The sequence below is a fragment of the Carettochelys insculpta genome, chromosome 30 (genome assembly GCF_033958435.1).
Source record: "Carettochelys insculpta isolate YL-2023 chromosome 30, ASM3395843v1, whole genome shotgun sequence".
Lineage (NCBI taxonomy): Eukaryota > Metazoa > Chordata > Testudines > Carettochelyidae > Carettochelys > Carettochelys insculpta.
The window spans coordinates 7,462,744-7,482,724 of NC_134166.1; the positions used below are offsets into that span (position 1 = coordinate 7,462,744).

Below are 19,981 nucleotides of genomic sequence, written 5' to 3' on the forward strand. Positions count from 1 at the left end.
TGCATATCTAATGCGTGGCACAGCACCATCTGCTGGGCCCCACAAGACATCAGGTCTCTAAGTTCTTGTCTTCACTACTGCACTCAATTGGCACAGATGCATCTGGGTAGTGCTGTGGTTCCCAGCCTGCGGTCCGCCAAATCCCTCTCGCAGGGGTCCATGAAAAACGTAAGAGAAAGAAAAGTGATCATAGAAAATAAGTTTTAAATAAATTGAAAAAAGTTACACTCAATTATTTTAAAATGAAATATCTTCCCATCGTATTACGGACGGCTGTCCGAAAACCTGGGCTGCAGGTCTCTTTCATGGAGTGGAGTGTGCACAGTGGCTAGAATTGGCTTCGCAGTGGGGTCCGTGAAAAGCTCCGTGGACTCATTGGGGGTCCACACTTGTGAAGAGGTTGGGAACCGCTGGTGTAATGCATCTGGTAAAGACGCAACACACCAACTGGAAAGTGCTCTTGAAAACTTAATTATTCCACCTCAGTGAGAGGCAGAAGGTAGGTCGGAGAACCAGTCTATCCTGTGGTATAGGCCCTACTGAAGGTGATGTTACATCACCCAGGGTGGGACAGGAGGGTTTTCACACCCTCCCCCATGTAACGTACATCAACCTAAGCGGTAGCACAGACAAGCCCTAAGAGGAAGTAGGGCCTAAGGACCGATGCAGCAGCTGGGGCTTTGCTGGCATAGAATCCCAGGGTCATCCGTGATGCTGTCGATGTAGCGATTGCATTAAAGCATCGCGCTAGGACCTCTCACTTCCATAGCGCACGTGGGAAGAGTGCAAGATGCCACACCTGGAGTTTGCACTGAAGGCCCAGTCTTTGCACCAGGACCTGGCAGCATCGGCTTCAGCCTGTGATCTTGGTACAGCCTCACAGTGTGGAAGCAGTGCCAGAGCAGTGTTACCAGCTCTCGTGATTTGTACCACAGCTCTCACCACATCTGGTGATTTTAAACCCCAGCTCCTGGAGTCACGGGACCCCATCAGAATCTCAGCTTGTGTTTTAAAAAGAAAAGTCATTTTCAAGCCCTTTGTGGGTGTTTGAACACATGGCCCCCTTAATGAACCCAAAACAGGAGAGCAAAATTAAAACGAGCCCAATATGCATGGGGGTGAGGCAGGGGGTGGGACGAGTTAAAAGTACTCTTGATTTTTAAAGCCAATCAGCATTTGGGGACCGGGGGTGGAGCTGACATGATTTTTAAATGCTTGGAGCTGGCAATCTTGTAAGCATACACAAAATGAGCAGCATGGGCTGAGCCCTATGTTTACAGGCAGGTCCTGGTAAAACCAGCCCTGGTCAGCCACATACACCAAACGCACTTCTCAGTAACGTACATCTGAGCTCTGTCTGGTGCTGGCGTATGGGGCGGATAGTTCTGCCTCTTTCAGCCTCTCTCCTCTGCCCACCTCCCTCCACTAGCTGCGCATGTAGTGTAAAAATAAACGCAGCTGTTCCACACCTGGCCCGAAAGAGGAACCATGCAGAACACATAAGCCACTCAGCTCCCCAGACCTGATTCTTGCTTCCACCAACAGCAGACCTCATGCAGCCACTATAGAATTATAGAAGTGTGGGATGGGAAGCACCTCCCTAGGTCACAGTCCCCTCCCCTGCACACATGGCAGGGCTGCCGAAAACTTAGACCTGACAGTTATTTAATGTGGTCCTAAAGATTTACAGTTAATGAGCTTTCACAGCTCCCTGTCCCCAGGCAATTTATTGCAGGGTTCCCCACCCTGGCAGTCAGGAGGCTTTTCCTAATGTCCAACCTAAACCTCCTTTGCTGCAATTTAAGCCCATTGCCTCTTGTCCTGTCCTCAGAGGTTAACGAGAACAATTTTTCACCCTCCTCCTTATAACAACCTTGGATGTGTTTGAAAACTGCGATTACGGCCCCCCTCCGCTCCTCCAGACTAAACAAACCCACTCTTTTCTCAATCTTTTGGTGGTGGCTCTGTCAGTGGGGTGTGGCGTGGAAACCTGACTTCTCATGTCTGGCTTACAGTGGCTGGGATGGGGGTTGAATTTGACTTGATCTGCTCTCTGCTGCCCCAGACTGTCTGGATTGCTCCTTCTCTCATCAGCGTTGCCCCAGTCTGCTGTGTCAGCCATGAAATAACCCAGTGCAAACCTTTCTGCTACAGCTGTAGCCCTGGCTCCTGCTGTTCAACCCTTGGCTACATCCAAGGGTCACACTACAGGCAGCTGCATGAGGGAAGCTCAATACTACTGGCATCCCACACAGAAAAGACTGGCTTATCCTGAGCACAAAGGGATCTGTTACTGAGGCCCCGGCCACAAACCAGCCCTGTGGTTCACTCCAGCACTCACACAAGTTTCTCCAGCACTGTCACATCTGAGTCTTTTGTTTCCGTGTCATTGGGATAATGTTTACCTACTAGAGCGGGTCAGAAAATGGTTCTCTCCCCACCCTGCCCCAGAAAATTGCATTGCTTTTTTATTTATTTTTTTCAATGCAATTTAATTCAGAAATGCTTCCACTGAGCCTCATGGGAGCTGTAGTTCAGGTGGCACCTGACCCCACGCTCCTCTCTGCTCAGACTACATATCCCATGATGCAACATATTATTCCCTCTTGGTGAGGGCCATAGCAATGGTGCATCATGGGAGACGAAGTCCAGCTAAGAAGACTGTCCCATAAAGGGGGATGGGCACACATGGCAGCTGGACTACGACACCCATGAGACACTGCAAGAGGTTTCAGCACCTATGTTTTCCCAGATTTTGGAAGGGAAGCGCAGGGATTCATTTAGGTATAACTACTCACGAGAGAGATCTTGGAGGCACTGTGGATCATTCTCTGAAAACATTCACTCAATGAGCAGCAGCAGTCAAAAAAAAGCCAACAGAATGTTAGGAAATCATTTAAGAAAGGGATAGAGAATAAGACAGAGAATATCTTATTGCCTCTATATAAATCCATGCTACGCCCTCAGCTTGCATACTGTGTGCAGCAGGGCCTATGAGCTGTTTGCAAGGCTTCTGAGGAACATTGAGGTCCTCCAATGGAAGGCCCAAGGGAATCATGGTTGAGGTCTAACAGCACGGCAGGCAGCCAGTGAGCAGGGCTAGGTTGCCCCCTTACACTGGCCACCCTGACACCACACTGGGAGGTCTGTATTAGCAGATCGTATTGGACACAGAGCACACCGCCAGTCAAGGTCTGGGTTATTCCCAGCTGGGTTTATTTAAAAATAAAATCATGTCAGTCTCACCAGAACCTGTCACACCGGGGAAGGGCTGCAAGCTGTGTTCCCCATAAGCCGAGCCCTTGGGCAGCCACCCAAGAGAGAGTCAAATGCTGCCCAGCTGATGAGCAGAGCACCCACCAGCTGGCAGCATGTGTTTCTATGGGTGGTGCACATCTGCACATGCCTCATGGCACATAAAATGTATTCCACACCTGGCTGGAAAAAGGTACAGGGCACATGGGCTGCAAATGTGAACAGGATCTGGAGTGTACAGCTGTTGCCCTATATTCCAGAACACAGAGAGCAGCTTTTCCTTCCGACTCCAGAGGGACAACGTCTCGAGCAGAACGAAGCACAGACAGGCCAGGGGAACATGAAGCCACATGCAGAAGTCTGCCAGGCGGTGAAATCCAACCAACCTCCTGCATTGTGCTGCATCCCAAGGTTTCAGAATCTGGACTAGTGATCCCTCTCAGCTGTGTGTGTGTCCATCTGTCCCTACCACAGGGGATGTGGCACGGTGCAACTCCGCAGCAGGGTGTGCATCGCACATGCTGTAATGAACCAAGGTATGCAGTGGAGGGCTGCTGGGTCTGCGGTGCAGATCTCAGATTTTGGAGTAGTGCAGGCTATAGTTCTCTGGCTCGTAGAGTGTAGCGGCTCGCTCCTGAACTGCTGGTGCGGGTTTCTAATCCCTGCTGCCTGCATAGGGCTACAACTGTGTTGGTTATCCGCAGACACGGATTCTTTCCTAGAGGGAGGGATGGAGGTGCCTATTGGGGAGGGCGGGGCAGAAGGGCTGCTAGAACAGAGACGATCCTGCGTCGGAGTTTACAAGTCGAAAGAGAAGGGCAGAGTATAAAAACTGCAAGCACGGAAGGCTAACATGGAAGCCGAGTAGGTGACGGCCATGGACGTGGAGCCAGAGACGCTGATACCCCACAATGCCAGCTCAGGAGTCCAGACTCTTCTTGGGAACAGCTCTGGGGCTCACATCTTGGGGAAGCTGGCCAGGTTGGCGATGCCACAGGCGTTGTTCATGTTCCGGGCCATCAGGACGTAACCTTTATTACCCCACTCCTCTCCCCAGCTGCGGAGAGAAAGGAGAGGGCGTGAAAAGCTCCGTGGGGATTCATTGGCCCTTCAGTGCTGGCTTAGTGCCTCCTCCCTGAACCACGGGGCACCCAGCGAAGGCGAAGGCTGCACTTGCAGGCAGGGGCTCTTGGAGGGCATTGGCCAGCATTGCGTTACCTGTTCTTGATGATCCAGTGCTTGGTGCCCTTCAGAGTGCCGTATCCCACCGCCAGCACCGCGTGGTTGATGTTCTCAGCATTGCAGCTTTCGTCGTAGTACACACCTGGGGGCGGAGGGCAGGAGTCACTCTGGGGCATGAGAGCAACCTGGGACACTGGACCAGCCTGTGGGCCGGCTTGCCCTGAACCGAGTCTCTGATCGTGCCTCAGAGGAAAGCGTAAGAAACTCACAGTGGCAGATGGGGGCGGGAATCATCTGCCTGCCCCATTAGCTCTCGCCCTGGTCTCCAATAGCTGGAGCTAGACTTAAGCCCCTCCCCCACTCCACGCCTCAGTTTTCCCATCTGCAAAGGGGACTCATGATACTACCCTCCTCTGTAAAGTGCTTTGAGAGCTACTGATGAAAACCACAAGCTCTTACCTAGCGCCTGCTATTATTCTTCAACCCCGAAGCCTATGGCTTAATGTCCCTTCCAGAGCGTAAACCGTGACAGCTGATCCTTTGGGGGTTCTCCCTGTAAAGATCTAGCACGGTGGTGGGCAACCTGAAGCCCACTGGGCTTCCACCTGCGGCCTCCTCTCAATGCTCCCCTCCCCCACGTGCCTCTTGCGAACAGGGACACCAGAGCGCTGCTCTCCCTACTCCTCCCACACGCTCGCAGCACTTCGCACACGCCTCAGGGTGCACCTCGCAGCCTGGCCCCCTGCTCCTCTCAGGTGGTGCCTATGGCTGCTTCCCATCAGACCCCGCACAATACCTCTCCCCCCCCTCCTGCCTCATCCGCAGCCCCGGCTCTGCTGCCCTGGGGAAGCCGCATCTGAGCCCCCCCCGTGTTCAGCCGGAGATGGTTGTTCCAGCAGGCCCCAGTCTGTCTGATGCTCTGGAGGAGCAGGGGAACGGCTCCTAAATGGTCACGCTGGCTGCCTAGTGCTGGGGCTGCTTCTCCCCAATGGGCCCCTTTTCCCGAGAGCCTAAAGCAGCATCGGGGCTTCACGGATCACAGCCCCTGCCCGGCCCCGGGGCGATCTACCCCTGTGCCCACTTCCAGCTCACGCCGCCTGAGAGGCCTCCTCTCAGCTCTGCCTCAGTCAGCTCCCACTGCCCCCTAAGTGAAGCACTGAGCTCGGACCCATTCCTGCCGGTCCCTGGCCCCTCACTGGCTCTGTCCAGCCCTTGAGGCCAGGCTGTTTTGGCACCTGGTGCCATGGTGGCAGAGGGGCTAACACTGAGCAGAGCTGCCTCCAGAGGCAGGAGGGGCCGGGCGCACCTCTCAGTCTACTTGCACTGCAGCCCCTGCACTGAGCGCTCCCCGGCTCCCTCCCAGAGCTGGAAGAGTTGATTCGGGCCTGTTCAAACTCCTGGAGGGAGGGGGCGTAGCGGGGAGAAGCGCCGAGGTGCCGCCAGCATGCTGGGAGGGAGGGGCAGGAGCAGGTGAGTCCCAGGGCTCTGGTGCCCCAGTGCGTGAGAGGCATGGGGGGGTGGGGGCCATGGGACCACAGGTGGAGCCCCAAGGGGCCGCAGGCTGCTGCAGCCCTTGGAGGTGAAGGAGAGCCACTCAGGCGGCCCCCGCCCTATTTTTGGTTGCCCATTGCTGGTCTAACGTCTTCAGAGGTCACCAAGTTCTTGGTCCCAATGACTTCCTGCGGCAATGAGTTCCGCAGCCTCATCGCACCAGCGCAAGAAGAGCCCACCGCCGGGTCACTGCCCATTCTTCCTGCAGGGCTCAGCCCAGCCTACCTCTGCTGTAGAACTGGAAGGAGGACAGGCTGGCATCAATGCCCACAGACACAGGCCCCACTCTGGCCACGGCTCTCTTCAACGCCTTCTCATTCCCTTCGGGGACTTCTTTGTACCCACGGCACTTGGCCGCTTTTCCAGTCGGGCTGTACATGCAGCTTTCGTCCTGCAGGGGGCAGAGGTGGCAGCCGGTTACATCACCAACAGAGCAGGTTGCAATTTCACTGCCAAGGGAGGTTTTGCGGGAATAGAAAGTGGCTGTAATGTCCAATCAGAAACTGCAAGGGGGAAGGGGAGGGGGGGTTTGCTGATTTAATTTTCAAGATTTAGGCCACTAAATCTGATCAGTTTTGGCCCGTCGGTGAGAAACCAACCAACCCTTTGGGCCGACTGGCCGATAATTTTTCTGTTTCCAATTGCAAAAATAAAGTGCCAACAAAAATTTGGAAAACTTCATGGAAAACAAACTCTTTCAATTCCATCCCAATTGGACAGATGGAGGGAGGGATGGAACTTCCCAGCCAGGTCTTGCCATTGGAGTGAGACAAGAGTAAAAACACCTGGTAGCTTTGCCCTTGATGTGTCAGAGAAACATCCTCTTCCGTCATCCTTCCAGGAGTTGAGAACAACTGACCCAGAGAAACAAGGGGACACCTGCAGAACCCAGCCCAGGTTTTACATGAGCACTGCCCAGCAGCACCACCTGGGTCAGGGTCCAGCTGCCTGGATGTACTGGAGAAGATGCTAGCAAAGCTCTGTAATGAAGCTGCTGGCTCGTTCTCCAGCACAGTGATAACCTCCAGCACAGCATCCAACCAGCACAGAGTCCCCACTGTCTTCCCAGACCAGAAAATGGTAGTGCCACCAAAGTAGTAATAGCAGCAGCTGGTTGCCTAGGGATGGCCGGGTAGTGAGAGCCCTGAGATGGACAGGCTGGAGGGCCAGGGTAGGCAGCAGGAGGGCTACTGGTGGATAACCAGGGAGCCCAGTGGGCAGAAGAGCTGATTTTGCAATGCAGGTTGAAAGCTGAAAACTCTTCTGTGTGTTTGATTAATCAACCAGGCTTAGGTGAGTCTGTAGCAGAGCAGAGCCTGGAAAGGAGGGCTCCCGCCAGCCAAGAGAGTTCCCTTACAGGGCTGGAAGTTATCCACCACGGTATCTTCTACCCACTTGCTGAGTGGCTGAAATGATTCACATCAAAATCGGGGCTACTTTAACCTTGAACGAAACTGCATTTTTCCTGGAGTAAATTAGGGGTCCTAGAAGTTCCGGCCTGGTCCAGCCCAAAGCCTTGGCACATCTCAGGAGTTCCTCCTACCCTGCAGGAGAGGTTGAGCAGCTGCCAATGGAGCTCTGCCCCCTCCCATACGTGTGAACAGAAGTGGGAGGTGTCTCGACAGGGCGGGGCCAGCACAGGTCACTCCCCCAGCTGCAGCCGGGGGCAGCAGGAAGTCAGTGGTCACTACGGTTGCCCCCTAGTGGCTGCCCAGCTCTTGGCTGGCTCACAGGTCAAACCAGGTCCACTCCCTGATGTCCCCTGGGCAAGAAGGCATGAGCACCTCTCCCCAGGTCTGGCAAATGCGACTCCCAGGCATGAGTGGCTGCATTGCCCTCAGCATCCCAGTTGTAGAACTCAACCCCACGGCTGCTGCATCTCCCTAATTCCTCCCCGCCCCCCAGCAGCTCTGACCTGGCCGATGTAGGGGTAGGCGTCCTCCGAGTCAATGCCTCTGTTCTCCTTCACGTACTCAAAGGCGTTGGTCATGTAGCCGCCCCCGCAGCCGTCGTTGTTGGTCACGCAGTCGACCAGGTTCTGCGGGCTGAGGGACAGCAGCTTCCCGGTGTGGCGCTTGAGCTGCCCCTCCAGGGCCCCGACGGAGCTGAAAGCCCAGCAAGAGCCACACTGGCCCTGATGCAGAGGAGGGAGGGGGTCAGAGGCAGTGCCAAGGAGGGAGCAGAGAGGGAGAACAGAAAGCACCTGGCTTGCGTGGGGAGGACAGAATCACAGAACACGAGAACTGGAAGGGACCTCGAGAGGTCGAGTCCAGTCTCCTGCCCCCATGGCAGGACCAAGCACCATCTAGGTCACCCCAATAGATGTCTGCCTAACCTGCTCTTAAATATCTTCAGTGATGGAGATGCCACAACCTCCCCAGGCAATTTATTCCAATGTTTAACCACCCTGACAGTTAGGAATTATTTCCTAATGTCCAACCTAAACCTCCCTTGCTGCAGTTTCAGCCCATTGCTTCTTGTTCTGTTCTCAGAGGCCAAGGAGAACAATTTTTCTCCTACCTACTTGTAGCCCTCTTTTAGGTACTTGAAAACCACTATCATGTCCCCTCTCAACCTTCTCTTTTCTAAACTAAACAAGCCCAGTTTCTTTCATTCAATCTTTCCCTGATCGCTCATGTTGTCTAGACCTTTATCATTCTTGCTGCTCCTCTCTGGCCCTTCTCCAATTTCTCCACATCTTTCCTGTGACACGGAGCTCAGAACTGGACACAGTCGAGGGCTAATCAGTGCAGAGGACAGCGGAAGAACGACTTCTTGTGTCTTGCTCACGACACGTGTCGATGCAGCCCAGAGTCATGTTTGCTTTTTTGGCAACTGTCACACAGAGCTTGTGAGATCTCAGGGTTTGAGCTCTTACCCTGGTGTAAATTCAGAGCTGATCCGCCTCTGTGAAAATAAGCCCAGACTCCAGCCGCTGGCTCTCTGAGTCAGTCCTGGCCAACAAGGGCAGTTGTGTGGTTCAGACATAAAGGGAAGCATCAACCAGCACTGCTTACCTGGTTCTTCACAGGTGTCACGTAACCCTTCTTCCTCCAGTCCACTGTGTCCGGCACCCTGTCCTCCCAGTCGGGAACGTAGAGAGTGTCATTGCTGCGCTCACGCGACGGCGGGACCTTCAGCCCCATCATCTTCTGCACCACCTCCTCGCTGGTCTAGGAAGGGGAGGCAGATGGAGGAGAACTTTGGTGTAACAACCTGCTGGGGCGGCCCATGCTCTGCAGAATGAGCTCCCAGCGGGAGAGAATCCCCCTCTCTCCCAGCACATTTAAACTGGTGCAGTCTGGACGCAGGGGACCAAGCGCAGAGATGCAGGGGGAGGTTGCGCCGTGAGGGGCTGGCGGCCAGACTCGGCGAATGGACAGATGGGCACCAGAACAACGCCCTACGCTCAAATGCTTACTGAGACCTCCTGCCCCCCCTCGTTAGTGTGCTTCACAGCATCATGAGCAGGTGCCAGCAAGGGCCAGGGCCCTGTTGTGCCGGCTTGCACCAAGACAGCCACTGCACAGACCCCAGCGCCAACACAGGCTAGGCTGTGGGGCAACTCTGCACAGAGGAGGAGAATGAAGCAGGAATAAGCTGCAGTGCAATAAGCCAGTGACCTTGGCTCTCTCTCACCTTCAGCACCAATCACTATGGTAACTGAATGTCCTACGCCCCCCGCCCCCCCAGGGTCAGTCACAGGGAAGAGCAGAGGCGATGCCAAGGAACAAATAATGTTGCCCAATTGTGATACCGACTGGACACCCCCCCCGCTTACTACAGTGTCTTTAATATACCCACCCTCCCAACCTCTCGGGAGTCAGGGCAGCCCTGTTACTCCCTTTGCACACATGGGGAAACTGAGGCACAGAAGCAGCAACGGGACTTGTCCAACGTCACCCGGGGCTGTGCACCAGAGCAGGGACTGAAGGCAAGTCTCCTACAGAGCAGGCTGGTGCCCTGACCCATCCTTCGTCTCCAGCAACCCCACCAGCCCCAGCTCCCCACAGACAGGCGAGCCCAAGGGGGCTGTATTCACTGTGCAGAGCCCCGCACCTGAGAGGAAATCAGAGGGAAGCTTTGCAGGATGCCAGCGGGCCTTGGACCAAGGACACGGCAGCAGATCTAAACCTGTTCCAGGCCACTGAGCGGCTTTCTCTAGGGAAGGGTGAGCTGGTGGATCCAGCTTGAAAACACCCAGTCTACAGCGTACAATGCAGAAGGGGAAGACAGGCTGTGTCCCGGCAAGGCAGCCCAACACCCAGATGATGATGGCAGGACAGATAGAATCACATTGGTACAGCACTGAGCCACCCCTGCATCTCCTCCCCCTACCATGTCACCCAGGTGGTTCATGGCGAGTTCGTAGGTGTGGCTGCCCAGCGAGAACTCCAGGTTGTGGGTGTTGATGTATTTGAGGTTCTTCTCCCAGATCAGCCGCCGCGAGAGCTCGTCCACCTGCGAGGCAAGGGGAGGGGAAGACGTGAACGGAAACGCTCCGGTGTGTCGGACCCCAAGGGCTGAACCCTGCTTGGACTCCTGGGCATTGGAGACAGAGCAGGGTCTGGAGCTTGGTGCACTGGAGGTGAGAGGGACCTAGAATAGCTCCTCCCCTATTGCCTGGGACAGAGGAGGGGATGTTTTGCATCCAGAATTCTGAGACCCCAGATGCCTGGCCCAGCCCAGCCCCCACCCAATGGCTATGCATCGAGGATTGGCAGCCAAGACCCCGCCCACTGGAGTTCTGATTGGTGGCTCACCAATTGGTGGCTCCACTGATTGGTTCAGCTGTGCTATTTCAGAGCAGGGAGGAGAAATCTGTTTGAGGAACCAGGTGGTTTCCTGTGGTAGACCCTGTTCATGTGTGTCCCCCGGCACCCAGCCCTGTTGCTGCTCAGATCCTGCTCCAGCCATGCCTTGGCTGAGCCACTTCCCCCCGCGCCCATTCCCACCCTCAGTGACCCATCCCAGCTCCAACTTTTGCACGGTCCGTGGTTCTGACCCTCAGCTTTGGCTGGTTCTGGGAACGGAGAGCTGACTCTGATGGCGACCCGTAGCTTCGTTCTCCAGCCTGTACACCCACCCTACCCACTAGACCTGACTGCCCACAGCTCTCTCTGCAAGAGCCAGCCAACATCCTTGTAATGTCCTGGAGGCACGTGGCCACCTACCATTTGCATTAGAATCCCCCCAGCAGCCAATGCAGTAACAAGCGGCTGGGCATTCGCAGAATCATAGACTCCTAGAGCTGGAAGTGACCTCAGGAGGTCATCTTGTTCAGCCCCCTGCCCAAAGTGCCACAGATGACCCTTGTCTTCTCTGCTGGTAGGCCACGATTCAACTCCCTGATGTGTCCCAAACCGGGGACCTCTTGGGAGCTCGTTTGCAGGAGGTCAGGCTCCTCAGGGACCAGGCTGACCTTAAAGCCTAAAGTTGAGTTCCCCGTGGCCATACGCCACTTGGCTATTCCCCACTGTGAGCTCCTATGCTCCCTCGTGGGGTCTCCCATAACCCCTCTGCCACCGAACTTCAAGCCCTGCAAGATTCACGTGGCCCAAACCATGAATCCCTCCACTCCGAACCAGCATTCCTGCTAATTTTATCCCTCCAGGGGCAGAATACATTTTGTTCCGTGCACAGAGGCCCGTGTGGACATGCACTGCCAGTACAGCTGCCTGTTGGCGCTTTGCCAATCAGCTGGGCGGTGTTTGATAGGCCACCTCCTGGTTGCCTTTATGTGCCTTACAGGGAACACTGCTCCTTACCCCTCCGGGAACATGAGCGCTCGCTCGGCCACACCACTGCCCGCAGCCCCACTCCCAGGCCGAGCGTGGTGCTCCGGCAGCAGGGAAACGGGGCCTGATTCTCAGCAGCCGCTTTCGCCGGGGCAGAGTGGGTGTAGGGCGCTGCCGTCCTGACCCAGCTGAGCTCTGCAGCGCTGCAAGCGACCACACGTGGGTGACCCAATCCTCCACGGTCTTTAGCAGCACAGACAGACATGGACTTTGGACCTGGCACAACGGCTGCTTTGGGGCCCCGGGTGACAGAGTTCAGCCCTCCTGGCTAGGCCGAAGCCCACTCCCCCAAGCAGCCCGACCCTCGTGGAGCTGCATGTGCAGAATAAGTTTTGTTATGTGCACCACAAATAGAAACATCTGCTACCAGCTGTGGGCGCTCTGCTCATGTGCTGGGTGGCGTTCCACGGGTACCTTGCCATTGTACTGCTTGCGGTAGGTTTTCTTCCACAGCTCCCACTGGGAATCCAGCATCTCCTCTGGATACATGCTGGCCTTCACTGCTGGGAGCAGCAGAACCAGGAGGCTGATCCACCACATCCTGCTGGGGCAGAGGGGAAAGCGGTGAACAGGGTGAGGGAGGCAGGCCGGGCTGGACAGCTTAAAGAAATACAAGATGCGCCCACCCCAGACAACATTCCAGTCCTGCAGGCTCAGCACAGATCCCCATGATGCGGCACACAGAGCCACACCTGGCAACACGTGGGCCAAGCCCCTTGCTAGTGGCCAGGCTGCATGGTGGATAACAACCTACTACTGCTACCCTTGTTCAAACCCAGGCTGCGGTGCTGCATGTTCGGGCTGAGACCCAGCGGATGACCCACAGAGGAGGGGTGGGGATGTTATTACACCTGGAGGTGTTAGAGAAAATCCCACCTAGGTGTGTAGGTTACATATAGACCACTGGTATTAGCGCCTGGTTCAAAGCTTATGTGCTCAAGCAATTACCTCCTGGGGCTGCATGGAGCTGGGACCGGGCACTGCTGGGAGCAAGGGGCTGGGTAAACACTGGACTTTCCCCATTGTGCCTGCAATGAGTGAGGACTTTGCTCCTGTATCCTGGCTACAGGGCACCGCTTGAGGCGCTGCGCTCCCCTGTACACAGGGGCAAAGCGGCACCGGGGGGAGCTACATGGGGCAGGTCTGTGAAAACACCAGCGCGAGCCAGGCTCCTCTTTCACAAGCTGGATCCCAACCCAACCACCCCCCCACATCCGCCCCTGGACTTCCAGCTGGCGGGAACAGGCTGCTGGCAGCACAAACATCTGTCACATGAGCCCCAGCAGCTGTTTCCCATTAGGGCCAGTGGGCAGAGACTCCTTGGAGCTGTTGGAGGAATGCGGGTTAAGCCGCCTGGGTTCGTTAACTCTGCTCCATGGCAGCGCAGCCAGGCTAGGGCCAGGCTGGACTGAAACCCACCGTGGTGCCACAGCTCCCTCCATTCTGGGCCTGTCCCACAGATGGGGAAACTGAGGCACATGGCCCAGACTGGCCTGAAGTCTAACAGCTTGGAATATACCAGGTGCCCCGGCTCGCAGGCCGGTTGCTCTAACCATTAGGCTGCCCTGCCTCCCTTCAGGTTCCTGGCCCATTTCCTGGCCTAGGAAAGGCAGAGAGTTTGGGGAAGGACCACTCCCCAGAGACACGGTGCTGGGTGCAGAATGCAGGGCTCCCACCTGCCCGTGCTCAAGGCCCAAGTGCCCACACCACCGCCAGCAGCATCGCCGCTGCACCACGCTCGCCTCAGCCACGGCCGCCCTCCAGCCCTGCTCAGCCCCCAGCCCGCAAGCGAAAGGGATGAGCAGCCAGACCCTCCCGCTCTGCCCCCACCCGCACTGTGGCGGTCGACCGGCTGGAGCACCGGCCCGGACACGAGCATCTGCGCTCTCTCTCTAGCCTGAGCCAGGAAAGTTGCAGCGCCCACTCTGTGGCTTGGTTTCCCCTCTCTCACCTTCTGTTTGCCTGTCTGTTCCAAGCCGGGGTGGGAGCTGGTTCTTACTCCACCCATTCCCAGGGCCTGGCCCAGCCGAAGACCTGGCTCTTCAGCAAGGCCTCCAACCCAACAGGCTGGACTCCCAGTTTGGTTCTCAAGCCAGCCTACCCCGCCCGGACTCCCCACTGCCTCCTTCCCCCCCCACCCCACCCGGGGCAGTCCAGCCCTAGCAGCAAACTTCTGAGATGCCCCCAGCTCTGACGGGCTGGTCCTGATGCTTGCGGAGAAGGAAACGAAAATCTACTGAAGAACCTGCACCGAGAGCAGCGAAACTGCAGCCTGGGGCTACGAAGTGTCTCCCGCCCCAGGGAAAAGAGTTCCGTCCACACCAAGGGAGAATCCCTCTGCATCGGCCACCAACAGCCTGGGGCCCTGGCTCTAGCTTCAGAGTGAGCAGCCCAGCCTGGAGCCCTCTCCAGTCCCACTGGCTGCTGAGCAGAGGAGCCGGGACCAGGAGGGAATTGGGGCTCACCTGGCAGGGGCGGCTGTTCTTGGCTACCCGCTTTATCCGCCTTCTCCGCCACGCTCCAGAGAGAGCCGAGCTCCAAGCAGGATGCTGCAGCGTTGTGCAGCTGCTCGATCTCTTTATGCCGGCTGGATTGAGGAAGTCGGGCCGGCGGCTGGAAAGTCTGGGCTGGCAGTTGCATGCAGGGTTTACTCAGATTTGCATATGGGTCGGGCGGAGGGAGAGGTGCCGGCTGGGTGTTCGGTTTCACATGACCCACAGCTGCCAGCCACACTCCTGTAATCACCTCATGGGCCTGATTCTTACCCGGCCTTGCCCCCTTCCCACTCCCCAGTGCAGTGCAGGGGACAACCCGGGGAGCTGTCTCCCCCCCACCCCCAAAGACCTGGCATGGTACGGATTTCCTGAGCATACCATCGCAGGGGGCAAAGTCCCTCCCTGCCCCCGATGGGGCGTTTCACCCTCCTGGGGCAAGGACCTTTCACTTTCAATGGCCCTTCGTAGAGTCATAGCCAGGCATTGCACCCCAGACGCCAGCAGGGGCTGAGCCAGGGAGGTCTGAGCTCCCTCCTTTTCCTCAGGCTCTGGGGCAGGTCAGCCCCTTGCAGGAGTCCCCCTGAGGGGCCTGCTTCTCAGCCCACAGCACCCTCAGTCCAGCTGCAGTCACTTGGCATCAGCCTCCAAGTCCGTGTGCCACTTGCATGATGGTGCCCTCTTGCCGGAGGCACCGGGGAACTGGCTCAGCAACTTCCAAAGCCAAGAAAGCAGGAGCGGCTGACACTGCACAGACGCGTGTTCTCTCAGGTGTGGGCAGAGGGGGCCAGGAATACCCCTTCTCCCATCACCTCCCAGCTGCGGGACCAGGAACGGAACCCACCATCTGCAGGCAGGCGGGGGGGGAGGCATGTGACCTGTAGAGCAATTCTCCCCCCACGCACTCTGCAGAGGCTGCTCCAGAGTCCAGGCTCCTTAGCTGTGGCCGCTGGGGGCTTTGCTTGTGGCCCCAGGCTCCAGGGCTGCAATGTTGGATCCTGGAGCTGCCCATAGGAGATGGGTCCTGTCCTCCTCGAGACTCCCGGCGCACAAGGCTGGAGGAGCAGGGTACTGGTAGCTCAGCCGCTGGGCTTAGCCATGGGTTGGCTGGCTTTGAACACGGGGCTTTGAGCTCCAGCCAGGCAGCTTCAGGCTCGGGGCAGTGGTGCTGGAACATTTTCTAAAGTGGAGGAGAGCAGCATTCTCTGTTTTTGGTCCATGTGCAGAATAAATTTTATGTACACTGAGGTATGTGCGGCTGTGCACCACCCCTGGACACATTTTGCTGGCTGGGGGGGTGCTCTGCTAATCAGCTGGGCAGCACCTGAATCTCTCCTGGGCAGCTGCCCAAGCACTCAGCTTACGGGAAACACTGGTGCTGAGCCACATCCCCTGGCCACATCCCTCAACACCCCAGGCTGGCGCCCCAATGGGGGTGGTTGCACAGCCCACACCAGGGCCAGGAGTGGAGCCTCTGAAGCTGGGGGCTGGGACTCTGAGCAGTAGCAGAAGCACAGAGGAGCCGCTGGGGACCCTGGGGCCAGCAGCCGAGTCCCCAGTCTTGGGCCAGCAGCCAGGAACTCAGTGTGGGGCCATCCTGGACGCAAAGCCTGGGCGTGGTGCAGCAGCCCCGTATGCTTCCCTGCGCCTGTGGCTCTACCCTGGGCCCCACTGCCTCCCCCCAGCTCTCCAGCCAGGGCTGAGTTCAGGCCCAGGCTCGCTGGGGCTGAGCAAGTCTGTTGGGCAAAGCGCTATCCCCCAACACACCCGTGCCCCTTTCCACAGCTGACTCAGCAGCAGCCATCCACCAGCGCCAAGGAGCTGGCCCCGTCCACATGCCTGTTTGCTTGTTTTCCCCAGCGCTAACTGGGAATTTCAGGAACTGGTGTGAGCCCAGCAGCGGGGGTGGGGGAGGCTGGACCGGAGGCCAATGAATCAGGCATCCCGAGAATCTCGGCCGTGCGCCTCGCTCAAGTCCAGTGCTCAGGGCTGGCCGAGAGGTTGCACCTCCGACTCAGATGTGCCGCTCATCGCTCCCCGTGAAGGGCTGAAGCTGTCAGAGGTGCCAGGGAGCAGGAGGGAGATGGGCTGCAGGGCCAAGTAGCGTTTCCCCACGCGTGCCTCTAGGACAGGACTCGCTTTCACCTTCACCCTCTGAAGCCTTGGTCTCCCTGCCCAGCATGGCCGCTCCTGCCATTTGAAGGGGCTGTAGCAAGGGAAGGAACCCGAGCAACCCCGGCCATGTGAGCCACTCTTCCCTTACAGCAGTTACTGATCGTCAGGCCCCAGTTTTAACAACAAGGTACTAGGACCCCACTGCAGGGTTCCCTTGAAATTTTTTTCACCTATGAGTGGAATAAATTTTATTGTATGCAAAGCCCGTGCAGATGTACACCACCCATAGAAACACATGCTGCTGGCTGTGGGCGCTCTGCCAAGCAGCTGGGTGGCCCCCCCGGTGCTCAGCTTGCACGGAATACTGCTCCACTCCCACGTTGCTGGACACAGGAACACTCAGGGCTGGAGGGGCCACGTGCGGATGAGAAGCCCAACTGCATCCTGAGTTCTACAACCACTTCTAGGGCAGAGGGGCAGAACAAAGACCAACAGCTGGCAAGTCAACACCCCACCACTTCAGCCTAGGAATCGGTAACACCCAGGAGCCCTGGTGATGGAGCTGGCCTGTGGGGTGCTAGGTGCTGCACAAACAGAACAAATAAACCTTCCCTCCCAGCTAATTGAATGTATGAGCTAAAAAAAAAAATCAGTGCCTGGGAATTTCAGCGCCATCCCCAGGACTGGACTGAACGTAACAGAAGCTGGTGACCGGCTCACTGGCTGCTTTGTGCCTCATCCCAGCCTGACTCTTACCCATGCGTCATGTGGCTTCCCCTTCAAACTGGTCAGAAAACCCTCCCCTTACTCAACCAGAAGGATGGCCCCCTCCAGACACACCCGACCAGCCTCTCAAGATGATTGAAGGTCATCTGCCCGGGTACTCTGACCTAGGGCTTTACCCCCCGAGGTGTCTAAGCGCTTCACACCAGAGGTCAGTATCACAAACCCCACGGCATCATCAGGGAAACTGAGGCACAGAGCCAGGACACGAGTTGCCCAGCAGGGCAGTTGCACAAGGGAACAACCAATTCAGTGAGCAAAACCAATTCCCTGTAATAGACAAAATACCAGCTCAGCACCCTTCCTAACAGATCACCCTGCCTCCAGCCTAGCTACTCTGCTAGGCCCGACCTATCCCCACTCTACCACTGGTGTAATCACATCCACCCATGCAAAAAATGCTGCCATGTGATGCTGGCGTTATTGGACATCAGTTGTGTGTTGCTGTCAAGGCCCACCTAAGCAACAAAGACTTGTGCTGTTTAAAGGAGTTTGCTTAGGCTGCTCTCTCAGGGTTTTAACCTGGGACGTGACAAGCAGGTGCCAAGGCCTTGCTCCCATATTGCTGGATAGGGGCGCACCCAGGGCTGCGGGGACCCCTGTTCGGATGAGAAGCCCAGCTGGGTTCTGAGTGTTACAACAATGTCTAGTGGAGACAAGCAGAACAAAGACTGACCACAGCTGGCAGTGACCACCACTCCAGGTCAGGAATCAGGCACAGGCTGAACAGCGAGGGTAACAAAATGGCTTCTAATGCCACTCCAGCTGCCTTGCTGGAAGGGACCTGAGAGCCAAACCCGGTTGTTAGGTTCTACCCAGAGTTAACTGCGCGAATTTCCCTGGACTGTGCTATCCAGATCAGACTAGCTGACCTACCAGCCCCTTCTGGCCGTACCATCTACTGCTCTGTGAATAAGCACGAGTGAACAGCTGTCTTTTTCCAGTGAGCAAAATAATTCCATGCCACCCTAAATTGATCTCTAGTGGCGTTTTGTCCAGGCTGCTGTAGGGAGGCAGCTCTTCCAACAAGCCCCAAAACTAGGGCCCCGTCAGTGAAAACAGGGACGAGGTGGGTCAGAACCAGCCATGAGATCCAATGGTGCAGAGCAAATAAGCAGCACATGCCCTTGGTTTGGATAACTGAGGCCAGGTCTACTCTAAAGTCAATTGTAGACACACAATTCTAGCTGCGGCAGTTGTGTAGCTGGAATCAATTTATCTACAGTCGACTCACCTGGCCGTCCTTACAGCAGGAGGTCAACGGGAGAAATTCTCCCATCAACCTCTCTTGCTCCTCGCAGGATTGAGGAGAACAGGGGCCGACTGTCAACCACAGGTAGCTCCATTTCCCCTGTCCCCAGTGGAACCCTGGCTGATCGAGCTTGCAGGGGTCGATTGTCCGGGTAGCAAAGATATACCCTGAGTGGAGGTTGACTCTGAAGCTGGTGGGTGACTGCCACTCGGCCAGCGTGCTTGATGAGCAGCCGAGACACAACCTGGTGTGGCCAGCAATGGGAGCACATGCCCAGGCATTGGCTCACCCCCCACCCCGTGAAGTTAGAGTTTAAAACAAATCAACAAATCCTCTTGCCGGAAGATTGCGACTTACCACGACTTTCTGCTGAGGATTCAGAACGAGAACACACATGAACCGGCCAAAACAGACGCCAAAGCAGGTGGCTCCCCACACAGCGCTAAACCCTCCTCTAGGCTGACGCCCTGGGCGCAGGCTGCTGCCAGACCTGGACTGCGTGTTTCCCGACGGAGCCCCGTGGTGGCCAAAAAAACCCTGAAACGGCAAGTGATGCCAACCTACTGCTTTTGACACAGATGTAACAGAACCCTCAGCTGCCCCTCTCTCTCTGCTAGCTAGACGGCAGTGGGGAGGCTGCCAGCTGAAACCACAGTCATAGCACCTGTTGCAGTGTAACCCTCCCCTCGGAACGTGAAACCAAGGTGGGGCCCAGGCCAAACCCCGCTGCCGTTCAAGGAAAGAGGATGAGGAGTTGGACTGGGCTTGAAGGGGGCCTGGGCAACCGTTTTTGATGTAAGGGGCCACACTGAGATTGGGGTAAGTGACCAAGGGCCATGCTTTTCTGCCGAGGGGGGTGGGATGGAGGGTGGGGGCAGGAGAGGGAGTTTGGAGCTGGGGACTGAGGTGCAGGAGAGGGGTGTGGGGTGGGAGAGGGAGTTTGGTTGAAGGTGAGGGTGGTGACCTGGGGCAGGGGAGGATTCTGGCCTGGGGGGGAGGGCTGTAGGAGGAGGTGCAGGTCTAGAAGGGAATAAGGGGTTCAGGAGGAGGCAGGCGTGCCAGGAACAGGCTCTGGCCTGGAGGCGTTTATCTAAGCGGCTCTTGGCCGGCAACACTCCCTGCCTGCCAGCAGCCCCAGACGGCTAAAAGCAGCTGGCTGTTCCATGCAGCTCCCTGTGCTGCAGGAAACTGGCCAACAGGAACAGAGAGATTTTGCTGGGGGCAGGCACAGGGCATGAAGCGTCCCCTCCCTGCCCCCCCTCACCAAGCAGAGAGCCACAGGGCGCAGCCAGCTGCTTTGAGTGAAGTTGCGCTGTGCCACAAGGGTGGGCCACAGCAGGTCAGATCTTGCCTGACCCTGCGCTAAGGGGTAAACACAAATCCCAGGGCAGAGTTAGTTATGTGGGGGCCGACCACCATAAATGTTTTGTTCAACGTTCTCTGCAGAGGGGCTGGGGGTTAGAATATTCAACTGATGGACTTTCCTTTTTAATGCCTTGGTGGGAAGGGGAGAAGGATGCATTCAATTGGGGGCCTCCTTTGGCACGGCATTT

The 19,981-nt window shown here is 56.7% G+C and overlaps 1 protein-coding gene across 4 annotated transcripts; it reads right to left on the reverse strand.

Annotated features, from left to right (window-relative positions):
- Nucleotides 1–2,882: 2,882 nt before the first annotated feature.
- CTSK (cathepsin K) lies at nucleotides 2,883–18,910 on the reverse strand. Of its 4 annotated transcripts, none has more exons than XM_074981407.1 (8): nucleotides 18,786–18,910; nucleotides 12,201–12,330; nucleotides 10,327–10,449; nucleotides 9,006–9,161; nucleotides 7,904–8,122; nucleotides 6,214–6,379; nucleotides 4,474–4,579; nucleotides 2,883–4,312 (listed from the first exon to the last, which is right to left on the reverse strand). In XM_074981407.1, exons 2-8 carry the CDS (start codon nucleotides 12,324–12,326, stop codon nucleotides 4,213–4,215), a joined length of 996 nt encoding a protein of 331 aa, XP_074837508.1. In that variant the 5' UTR covers nucleotides 12,327–12,330; nucleotides 18,786–18,910; the 3' UTR covers nucleotides 2,883–4,212. The 4 variants fall into 4 exon arrangements, with proteins under 4 accessions (XP_074837508.1, XP_074837509.1, XP_074837506.1 ...); XM_074981408.1 differs by having other exon boundaries at nucleotides 12,201–12,327; nucleotides 18,786–18,906; XM_074981405.1 differs by lacking the exon at nucleotides 18,786–18,910 and adding an exon at nucleotides 14,252–14,394 and having other exon boundaries at nucleotides 12,201–12,327.
- Between the last annotated feature and the right edge of the window lie 1,071 nt (nucleotides 18,911–19,981).